Here is a 12081-nt window from a genome sequence, read left to right as displayed (position 1 = left end):
TCTCCTTTCCTCAAGCCCAGACTTCACTCTTTCAGGCATGCTGACTTGTGGAAATTAGCCAACGTTGCAGTGTATCACAAGCAGATACTCCTGCAGGGAAAGCAGGTGGGTGAAGGACACTATCTTAAGAGAAGGAGATGAATGTATGGTTCAGCTTGGAAAGATGAAAAGGATTGAAATTCCTCAAATGATTTTTGTTAGTCAGTGTTTTTGCTGTGTCTCATTTTTCTGACCCCTGTGCAGTCCTCAGCATGGTGCCACTTCAGCTGAGACATCAAAACCTGGATTCTAAATATTATTGGGATCCTCCTCTTCTTTTTGCATGTGTGTTCATGAGGCAACCTATACAAAGCAGGAGCAGAGAGGAAATCTGTTCAGGAATGTGAAGGAAATGCTCTTGATTTTGGCAAAAAAACATCCTTCCATTTAAGCTGCTCTATTATACCTTTGTGGTTTCTGACTTCTTTCTGTCATCTGGTTAGAGGGAATGTGAAGTAGTTCTTTCTAACACCTGTCAAAGAAATGGACTACGGATGTTAGAGACAGAGCCCTCTGTTCCCACCTCTAACTCCACAGCATATCCTGGTAGTGGAAAAATCCTTAGAGGGAAGCTCAATGCCTAAAAACTGGAAAGTGGGCAGCAAAATGGAAATATGTTTCTTGCCCTTTAGAGCTTATGGAAAATAAAGTCAGTTTGCTTGGAGTAGCTGGGAACAAGGACTCATAGGGACCAGCCAAAGAAGAAGAATGAAGAATGGGTGCTGTGGCTCAGGAGGGGTTTAAATTAGAAGAATGGAGCATTGATGTGCTCAGGGGGATCTTCTTAAAGGCAGCTTGTGTGGTGTTCTTGAAGGTTTCTGAAAGGAACTGGGAAGGACTATTAGGCTGTGTATGAAGTGGTAGCTCCCAGTTCTGTTCTAGGAAATGTGTGTTTTCCAGCATCCTGGGTATTAAAGCACACTAAATCAAGAAGTGAGCCCTGTAAGGCATTAGCTGCTCCAGGAGTTTGCTGTGGGGCTTGGGAGAAAAGTAATGGTTTTGATTGCTAGATTCTGATGCCATTCTGGCAAAGCAGAGCTGTAACCCTAGGTGGCTAAGCTAGTGCGCCCAGCAAAATGAATCAATGAAAACTGCAACATAAATAACAGTTTTACTGCACTGTCACTTGCTTATGTTAACTCCATCTGTTGAATTCCCCCTTCGCCTTGTTTATTTCCTTTCTTTCCTTTCCTATGTAATAGTTTACTTGACTTTAGAATATATATTCAGACAAAATAAACACAAGAAGTCTTGGGAGAACAAGTTACTTTCCTCTTTCTTCTAATGGCCTCCTTTGCATTTCTAGGCTTTGCTGAAGGCTACACGGTTTTGTTTCCATTCATGGTCATGCTATTCTGTCATATCTTTGCTGTCCACATTAAGCAGTTCCAAGGATCTTCATGCCTGATGGACCTTAAAACTATCAACCACTGAGCTATCTGTTAAATTGGTATTTAGACATAGATCTTGCTTCCAAATGACACAGTAGAGCGTGCACAAACACGAGTGTGAAAACATTTACAGCAGTTATGTGAAGTGCTAGAGGAAGCTCACAGATGTTCTTGCTGAAGGTTTTGGGGCCTTGTTTTATTTTTGAAGACAAGTCAAGTTCTTGCAGGTGAAAGCTTTCAGGACTGAATGTTTGATCCAGCTAGATTCTGAAGACCTGGGTGAAATCTCAATATCTCCCCTGGGAGGGATATGAGGTAGAGTTGCTGTCGGTGCCATGGATGTCTGGGATTTAACAACTGTGCCCTTAAGGTAATGTTTAAAAGATGTAGATGAGCCCCGTGGAATAGAATATTTGAAGAGTTTTTTGTTTATTTCTGGGTTCTTGTGTTTGGATGAAGTAGGAATACTTGAGATAAACAGTGCAACAGAACAGAGAGAAACTGATTGGCTGGATAGGTTATGTGACAGAAAGCACAAATGTGGGTGTAGAGAAAGGAAATGTGAAAAAACAGGAAGAACAGTAATATATGGGAGAGAACTGGCCTGGAGTGGCATATTGCCAAGCTTTGCATGCATGGATGACAATCTTAAATTCATGCGGAAGTGGGGGGGAAGTCAGCTAAAAGGGAGTTTAGGTGTGTGGGCAGTGGTATGAGAGGATGGTGTCTTCTTTCTGCATTCTGTTGCCAAATGGTGGGGCTTTAGAGGAGAACATGGCTGTAGTGGTGGGGGAAGCTCACTCAGGTGTTAACTGTCCAAAAGGGGCTGGGGTGCAGAGCAGAGTGAAAAGACACATGCATGGAAAGTGTGGGCAGCGTGATCCCGCATGCACCCCAAGGAGCCTCTGAGTTCTGAGGAAGGATGTCAAAGCCTTCCTGGCAATTCTTGAATGATTTAATCTTCATGACTGCAGTCATACGTGCAGGAAATACAGAGAAAAAGGCTGGAGGACAGCATGGGCTTCTCTTGGAGCTATTGTTATCTGTGGTTAACAAGATCAAACATCTTGCTAATTTTTGTTTCTACTTTGTTCAGTATTATCACTTCTGTGTTCATTTTGATACCAATTATTAGTGTGAAGACTAGGAAAGAGAACATCAGGCTTAGATCTTCTCAGTACTTTTTTTTTTCTGGTCTGTTTTCTGCCACATCCTGCTCCAACAAAGGTGTTCCATGCCTTGCTAATCTTGATGTTATTGTCCACACATCTGTACAATCCTTCTCTGAGGAAGGAGATGATGGTCGAGCATCTCAGCATGGAGCAAAGTCATATCAAGGTCCTAAAGACCAAGGATCAGGAATTTAAAGAGTCTGAATGCAAATCCTATGGCTTGCCTATTCATCCTACATTTCTGCTTATCCCTGGAGAAGGAGGATGTTTTAAAGGGTGGAAAAACCTCTAGAGAACTTCCCAATTTTGTTTAATCTCAGATGGTCATAAAACAATATTAAAGAATCAAGGAAGGAAAAGATGTTCATGGTGTGTTTGGTTTTCAGAAAGGACTTTGCAGCCGGTCTTCCCAGGTACTGAATGTCGACTGCAGGTGTTGGATGCAGTTGTCAGTGCTGGCTAAACAGCAGTGTTTTGTGGTAGTTCTCGTAAGAAGGTAGAGAGAGGGGCTGATCTCTAGGCCTTCTTGTATAAACAAGCACTTGAGGATGTTCTTGTCTGGTAAGAACATGTTGGTGATGTATTTTTCTTTTAAAATACAGTTGCAATCTTGTTAATAAAATAGAAGCTACATGTGGCTGTTTTGTAGCCTGTCACCACTGAATGTAACTGGAATCTGAAGGTGCTAGTAAGAATTATTTTTCCATCCACATAGCAGAGCAAGTGCAGTATTAAGAAGCAAAGTAATCTTATGGTTGTAGCAAAATGCAACATTGTGCTTTTTATTTAAATCTGTACGTACCCCATAGTATTAACATACAGTCACATACTTTGGGCACTGCAGTTCAAATAGATTTATGTGATATTATCAGAGTATTTATCAGGACAGTAGCTTTTCTATATGTGCATTTTTGTTTTCATTTTTGTGTCAGCCTTTGGTAACCTTACATATGCAAGGGGGTACCTTTGAAATGTGTACTGGCCTACTGCTTTGTCATTCCATTGTATTTGCCATATCTCCACTAACATTTATGAGCAAAGACAGTTGACCTTTGCAGAGTGAATGGCTAGATGCATGTGTAATTAGAAAATTAATAGTGGTGTGTCTCATTTATTTACCTCAGCTTATAGAGTCTTACTGAGTGCCTGGTGGTGATTTGAATACTGTTCCAAAATACAATTCAGAACCACACCAGAGTTATTTTTTAGAGACTTACTTAATTCACTGCAGGGAAGAGGCTTGGAGCAAAATAATACTTGTATACTCTCTGGGGATGGAGAAGCAGAAGTGCTCAGAGAGCTACATTCTTCTTCAGCAAATTTGCTGTACATCCAAGTGTGCAAACACTTACTGAAGAGCACATCACTCTATTAACCTGTTCTTTTTATCTTTCTCCATTCTACTCTTTCTCCTGTTTTCCTGAAAATGTGTGCTTAAGAAATGTGAAGCCTTGCGTGTCAGCAAGGAATTGGTTTCAGAGTGTGACTGACACCTCAAGCCAGCAGTCTTCTGAGTCCTCTTCATTCTCGCATATGCTGGCAAGATAACAAAGATCTGTTGCAGCCTTTGCCATTTCAAAGGGTAAGATGTGTAGATATTGGAAGAGCAGAGAGAAGAAGTTGATTGATACTCAGTGCAGTGAGTAAAACCCTGATACTCACTAGGTGAGTGAAAGGATTAGATACCACAGGCAGGAGTGTTTCAAAATCCTGCTAGTGGACTGTGCTGTCTTAAGAGCTTGGAGAAGCCCACCCCTGGGGCTGGCTGTCTACCTGAGCGCTGATGGAGATGCCAGTTAATGCTAACTGTGGTAGCAGCTTGGGCAGGATATGGAGATGACTGTTGCAGTGAAGCCTGCAAGCATATTTTAGTGTCTGATAGCCTAACCTAGATTTGAAATAAAAGCAGGGAAGACAAAGATTTAGTGATGACCCCACTACCTCTGCCAATCCTGATTTTATCCATTGTTATAGACAGATGCTTCAGTACTAAATAATTTGAGTAGAAATGTGGTTTTTGGGTTTTTTTGTGGTTTTTTGGGGGTGTTTTTTTCATTTGTCTTTGTTTTTTAAATTTTATGAAAAAAATTCAATTCTTTCTTTGGGAGATGTGTGTTTGGATTAGCCTGCTTGCTGGGCTGCTATTGCAAAAAGACACATGCTTCTTGCTGCAGCTCAACTGACTGGCAGTGCTGGTGTGTGAAGACAAAAACCTTGATAATTTCAATTCCTTCAGTGTTCTAACACAAAGGATGTCTTTATCCCTTATGAACAGATCTAGAAACAGATAAAGATTGTTAACATTGAATTAATAGATGTAGTGCAAATTATCACAATGTAATAAAGGACAAAATGTCCAAAACTATAGTGATAGCTCTTTTTTTTGTTGTTGTTGTTTTCTTCTTTTTGTAGCATAGGGAAGGGAGGAGATCAAAGAATCATTTTCTAAGCTTCCTTTTGCCATCAAGCCTTGGATAAAAAACGACCGGAAGAGCTGCTCTGCAGCAAAAGATGTTACTGTCTGTGCATTAGTGCGAATTTAGATTCCAAGGCTTATTTGTAGGATTCAGCATTTTTGTGAACAGCCATGTGCAAAGAGGAATGAAAGCAAAAGTTGTACATTTACTCACTTATGCCTGAAGCGAGAGGGGTTTTTTTGCCCAGATAGAAAAGTAAGTAAAGCTATATTTAAGTTCCTATATATTGATACTACCTGTTGAGGACCCCTAGGACTGTAGGGTCTCATTTATGTTTTAAAAATGGGAAGCCTTCCTGTGAGGAAGATAGCACAGAGATTATAAAACTGATTGTCTATCGAATAAGAGTTCACACTCTGGCATTGCTGCCAGTAAGTAAAAGTTGCTTGCAATGTCAGATGCTGTTTTAATGTAGCATGTGCAGTAGGTGAGAACTGAGCCTGTAGCAGATCTAATCCAAGCACCACAACTGGTTGAAACTAGCAGGAATTGCTGAAGTTTGAAATAAATGTAAAAAGCATGTGTAGGGGGACTAAATCTCCTATGTAGGGAGCAGACAGCAAGTGTAATAGCCTGCTTGTGTACTTTAAAGAGAAAGTCACAAAGAAGTCATTACTTCCTGTCCTCGGCCTGTTTCATGCCTGTGCCCATGGATATCTTCTGTCTATTGTTACAATTTCAGAGTCCAGAAAATCACTCGCTGCTCCCTGGAGTCCTTAGACTCAGATATATTTCCTGTATAGATCAGACCATTAAGGTATGAGGGTTCCTGCAATCCTTCCTTGCTTACACAACACCGAATCAATGTAAAAGCAATTAGAAGATACTGTGTCGCTTTTTAGTCTCTTTTTTTTTTTTTTCTGTAAAAAAATTCTTCACGGGGAAAAATTTCACAGAGCTGGCCTTCCAAGCTGGAGATTAGAATTTTTTTTTTGTTTTGGAGGTGCTTGCTAACCTGAGTTAGGCCATTATCCCAGAATTTAGAGTTCAGGCCTACTTCCACTCCCAGACCCTGAATTAGCAGGGCATTCTGGAGTGGCTTCTGGCATCTGTCCTTTTGTTCCCCCATGGACAGAGCACCCTCCATAGCACAGCTCCCTTTCCAGGTTTTTCAGATCTCCAGAAGAATATTGTAAATCACTAGAGGTTAGAGCTCTAGGGTTGTTGCCTTCCATCACCTGTTTTTGGTGATCTCCCAATGAATAACTCTTAATACTTGATTCGTCTGCTTTTAGGCAATACTTCAGTAAATGGCTCAGTTTTGCTGAGCTCCAGCAATGAAACAGTTTCCTACTACACAGCTCCTGTTCCAAGCTGTGTTTCTTGACCACACACGTGGGCACCCCCTCACTGTTATGCAAAAGCTACTGTGTGTTGTACATTAGATCACTGATCTGGTTTCATGAAAAACTGGGACTAGAGGCATGTTTCTTGGGTTTGTCGTTTAGAAGTTAAGTTCACATAAAAAATCCTGCCCACAGCTTATTGTGACTAGCTGTGACTCAGCTGAACTGTGTGGGAGCTCAGGAAGATGACTGGGGCTCCTTGAGCTGATACTGTTTGACAGAGCTGCTCTTCCCTCAAACCAGCATGGCAGTGCTGGAAAACTTACCTGAACTGAAAACTCTGGGTTTGTTCAAAACTACCACTGCACTTTTGTAGAATGTCAGGGGAACCTGGTCATAGTCTTATCTAAGCTATCACAGCAACAGGAGCACAGTCTCTCTTCATGCTCAGGAAGATGGCAAATTGTCCGTGTATAGTTCTTGCTAGTTTGTTAAATTTAACCATATGTCTAAGATTTCAGTCTGTGTTTCTAAATCACCACCTGCATTTTGTAGAACGTAATGCTTTCAACCCTGCCTGTCCTTCATTTTACAGGTGTCTGTGTTGCTAGGATGTCTTCAAAGGTGTAGTTATGGCTTCCAGTTTTAGACATAAGGAAAAGGTTTAATTTCTCCTCAGAAAGAAGAATCCAAATGTTAACAGTTTATATATGTGGTGATGGTTGGTATGTGTATCTGCTCTTTATTTTTGCGTTTCCTTTTTTCTGTTTCTTCAGGTGTCATCTTGACATGAGTACATTCAAGCTTGGCACTAAGGAGTGTATAAAACTTGCTTGTAGGGGTGGAGAAAAGAAACTGCAGCATCCTTGTTTGTATCAAAATGCCTTGTTAAAAGCTCTTTAGAGAGTGAGAATTCAATTCTGTAAAACAGTTTTCATAAGCACTTGGTACAAAAATGAAACCCCACACTTCTGCACACTGTGTAAGCACAAGATACACAGGTTATAGTGCAGTTTACATTAGTAAAGTGAATGGTTATGTTTAATTAATAGCACAGAACTGGTAAGAAGGTTTTTGAAATGTCCTGCTCCGAAGTGGCATTAATCCAGTAATATTCAAACAGTAAACCCTGTAATACTTTTCTAAATGGCCTGGTTAGTCCTGAGGGTGTTTGGGCTTTATTGTTGTATATGTGATTTAAAGAACTTTTGAAGAGACCTCTAGGCAACAGCCCAAATTCAGAAGGGCAGAGGGGAAAATGCAGATAGACAGTCCTTCTGAGCTAGAACATTGGCTGTGAAGGGAAAGCTGCTGAATGGGCTGATGGCTGAAAGAAGTAAAGCAACTGCACTTGGACTTGCTAATGGGCTTTTTGTCCAAATCGGAGCCATCTCTTTCTTTAAGAAGCTATTTGTGTTGAAAATCAGGCCATAGCCAGGCTGGAGCAGGAAGGAAGAGGCGGATAGTTAGTGATCTCAAAAGGGTGTGCTCTGGGTGCAGAGTGACAGCTGTGCAAGAAGTAGGTTGGCTGCAAGGGCATTGAACTCAGGAAGAAAGCTTCTTCAGCTCCTTGCACCACTGAAAATCTGGTGTCATGCTGGAGCTTTTGGAGCAGAGCTGGGGGAACCTGGAGGGTGGTCACGATGGTGAGGCTCACTGCCTGTTCAGCCAAGGAGCCAGCTTCCCTCCTGAGGCCTTTTGTACCCTCCTGCAGCCTCTCTGTGCTTCGCAAAAATGTGCACTTGGGAGGGCAGTACTTGTCATCCTTTTCCTGTTCCCTGCCTGGAAAAGAAGAGAAGCCTCTTACCTTCTATTTAGAGGTTCCCAAGTGCTTCCCCAGCATGTCATGAAGTGTTACAGGCTGTTCCTGCAATGTTACTGTGTCGGCTTTGCTGAAAGGAATGTTGAAGTAGCAAAGAATTGTAAGCTGCTTTTTTTTTTTTTTTTTTTTTTTTTTTTTTCTGAGATGCAAATTGTCTGTATTAGAGACAATAAAGAAACCAGAATTTGTGACTTCCTTCATATGACCTTTACATAAATAATGTTTCTCTATATTGAGAGAGAACTATGACACCATTTGTGCTTGGCAATTGGATGGAAAAGCAATCTCATTTTCCTGGACTGATTCATAGGTCCCTAATGACAGGTTACATGTTAATACTTGTTTTCAGCAATTAGAATGCAGTTGTGTTTTGACTGGGACCTGATAGCAAATGTGAGTGAAAAGAGCTTCAGGCTAAGGCCCAGAAGTGCAGCAGTGATAGGTTTTGTCTGCCTGTTTGTTCAAAACTACAGTTTGAAAACAGTTCCCCCGCAGTTGTTGTAGTCCTATTCTAAGGTGAATAGATCAGAGGTGATCGCTCTTTGCTTGTATTATGGTTCAATGCATTTGACAATGCTTTTTATAGCATCAGTTTTGTTGCTGCTCCATCATTACAATGTTTATTACTATATGGCATCAGGTATCAAACTCTGGTCACAGTCATATTGTGTGGGAACCATATAAACGTGCTATAAAGAGAGAGTCTCTGTCACAAAGTGTTAGTGGTGTCTAGTGGTGTCTCTGCTAGTGACAGAGAAGAAAAAGGCATGATTCAGCAATGTGTCCCTCTTGCACAAAAGCTCAGTTGCAGAGTCTGATACAGAGCAGCTCTTCAAATGGGAAGGGACATGTTTCCTGTGTACAAGGTTGCAGGATCAGGAAAGATGAGCTCTTACCTCCCTTCTAGTGATTAGAACCTTTAAAATAAACTGACCTTGCATGTGACAGAGAGAGAAGTTCAAGCATGTAGATAGTGAGAGGTCACTTTCTGACCCTGACAGGGTCAGAAATTTTTGTGGTATTTAAGAAGCACATTTGAGTCAGTGTGAAACTCCTTAGTGTTTTAAATGTCACTGAACTTTAAGGATTTGCACTGCACCTAAAAGTCTCTTTTCCCAGCAGCTGAGGGGCAGGTGGGAGGGTTATTGTCCTTGACAAAGGGTTTCTCCTCGGTTTTCAAGAACTACAAAAAATAGGAAAAAAAAAAATGCCATTTCCCATCCAGAAGTGAGTGAGATAGGTCTGTCTCCATCTCTGATTCAGAATATCCCCTCACTGCTGCTCAAGGTCCTTCCAGTTCCAAGGGACCAGATCTCTCTGTGTTCTTCAATCTAGGACACTGGAAAGTCCAGAGATGGTGAAAGTCTTGTGATGGCTTCCCATCCTTTGGCTGGAGAAAGTGCTCAAAGTAGCCTTTGCCACCATCTTTGGACTCAAATGCATGTAGGTGCCCATTTAAAGCAGAGTGATGCTGACTCATTGACATTGCTCTCCCCTGTTTCTTTACAGCTCCTGTATGACAACCCAAAAGCCCGTCAGGAAGTAGAATATCATTGGAGAGCTTCAGGGTGTCCCCACATCGTCCATATCCTGGATGTTTATGAGAATATACATCATGGAAAGAGATGCCTCCTCATTGTCATGGAATGGTATGGACCAGCAGCATCCCTCCACCAAGCTTTGCTCTTTGAGAGGGTGGAGGGAGTGGGAGAATGTTTTGGGTTAGTTGAGAGTCAAGTGAGCTTTCCCAGCAGCACAATTGTAGTTTGCATAGCAAGCCTTTTGTTGTCTTTATGGAATGGGTAGGGAAATGTATACCTCCTCCAGCCATCTTGTATGATGGAAGAGTGAGGAACCTTAACCAGAAAATAATGTGTCCTTGTACTCCATGACATTTGTCCTCATTAAAGCCTGGACTAATTAATACAATCTTGACAGATAGGTCTCTACAAATACAATGCACTTTGATTGTGACTGGCTGCCAAATTCAGGTGTAAATCCTATCTATGATCTGACATCCTTTTTGCTATTATTTTGACTCTTAACTTCTGTTCTCTCCTTGGTCTGTAATACTACAGTTATTGTCTTCTGCACCAAGGACAAATTAATAATCCTTTTCAGTATCTGTGCTTCCTCCTTTGTTTTTTCTTCATCTCTAAACTTTACATAAAACAAGATTACTGTCAGCCTCCCAGTGCATCTGACTTCCCAACCTTTTGACAGGGTATATTAGACTGAAAGCATCAAAACTCCTTGGTATTTTTGTTTATTCCGTATGAGACTGGTTTTGTACATTGATTCAAGTGAGCGTGATGTTTGGGAAGGATTGACCATAAGAAGCCTGTAATGTCTCCTTGCCATGGTTCTGTGTGATGATATGGATGCAGGTGTTAATTTGATTGTTTCTGCTCATATAAGGTGGGGTTTTTTTGTGTTCTTTGTTTCAGCATGGAAGGAGGAGAGCTGTTTAGCAGGATCCAGGAGAGAGGAGATCAAGCTTTCACTGAGAGAGGTAAAAAAAAATAAAAATAATCACACTTTTAATTTTTAAGTTTGTGAAAGATTGGTTCTCCTTTTCTCTGTTCCCTTGCTTAGATCCCTTACAGAATTTTTTTAATTGGCTTTATTTTTGTTTATATACATTTTTATAGTTTCCATTCAACTTAGTATTAAACAGTTATTTTTAAAAGTTCCTGAAAATCAGGAATTAGCAGAATTTGCCAACCTCATGCACAATGTGGGACGTTTAGGGGAAAATTCTTCATACAAATCTGCTCAGCTTCTTCATTTCTGAACCACTGCATCCTCTGCTACTCTAGTCCCTACTCTCCTGCCAGACCACCTCTGACATGACCAAGGCACATCCTACTGTGATCTGTCTTCTGGCTGTCCCTCAAGCAGCACATTGTGCTCAGCTACACTGTTAGGTGATAAATATGGTGAGCAAATCACTTTTGATGAAACATCTCTTACTCAAGTGTTTTAAAGTAGTACTTGAAATGAAGTGTTATTAGCTACACTATAAACAACCCTGCTCATCTATAAAAAAGGACTATGTGCAAGTTTAAAAACCTGCTGAGTCAGTGACAGGTCTTGCAATAGAATTGTCTTGCCATTTTATTGTCTTTTCTATTTATTATTTGTAGAGTATCACACGCATGCTTGGCTCTGGTTCTCCTGGTCTGTTCACAATAGACAAGAGCTTTCTGCTCAGGAGCAAAAATTTTAGTCTGTAACTAGCATGTGAAAAAACTAGTGGAAGTAGAGAAATTTACACCTGAGCTTGTAAATTACTGTGGGTGTTTGAAAGTCTGGCATGGAGGGCAGGCTTTTTTTGATCCTTTGTTTCCTAGTCTGGGATGAGTCCTATAAGTGGTATGAGACTTTTTGAAAACAAACATTTTCAGAAACTTTGTTTCTCTCTAAAATACAAGAGATTCCAAGGGAGGGAACTTGTTCCATAGTCATTAGTGACTCCACTCTGCTAAAACCATTATTTTTCTACATTACATACCATTGTATAACATTCTAAATACTCAGAAATCATCTGGGAGTGTTAAACAAAAAAACCCACCTTCATTCTTTCCTGACATAAATGAGCCCTGTTCCACTGGATTCCCCAGGTTCACTGTCTGTTTATATATCAGCCACAACTTCCCATTAGGAACCATGTTTTTTGGGGTGGGTGAGGTTGTGCAAGGTTTTCCCTGAAGAAGATGAGTGTTTCTGCCTTCTGATTGTCCTTGCCTGAGATTGTGTAATGTCAGTCTCAAACCATGTGAAAAAGGATTCCAGGTTACAGTACAATAATTTCTTCTTTCTCAATATTGCAGCTGAGGTTTCTACCTATGCAGAAAGCAGAGGTTGAAGATGTTGAAGTTGCTAATTCTCTTT

The 12081-nt window shown here is 40.9% G+C and overlaps 1 protein-coding gene across 1 annotated transcript in view; it reads left to right on the top strand.

The window, feature by feature from the left end:
- The window catches only part of MAPKAPK3 (mitogen-activated protein kinase-activated protein kinase 3), a 39109-nt gene that overhangs the window by 16780 nt on the left and 10248 nt on the right, over positions 1-12081 (top strand). The window contains exons 2-3 of the mRNA XM_009996929.1: positions 9697-9836; positions 10635-10699. Coding sequence (XP_009995231.1) covers positions 9697-9836; positions 10635-10699 — 205 coding nt within the window. The remainder of the gene's footprint in view (positions 1-9696; positions 9837-10634; positions 10700-12081) is intronic.

The sequence above is a fragment of the Chaetura pelagica genome, unplaced genomic scaffold, assembly GCF_000747805.2.
Source record: "Chaetura pelagica isolate M959 unplaced genomic scaffold, ChaPel_1.0 scaffold24, whole genome shotgun sequence".
Lineage (NCBI taxonomy): Eukaryota > Metazoa > Chordata > Aves > Apodiformes > Apodidae > Chaetura > Chaetura pelagica.
The sequence above is the reverse complement of the archived record's forward strand: the minus strand, read 5'-3'. Positions and strand labels throughout refer to the sequence as shown.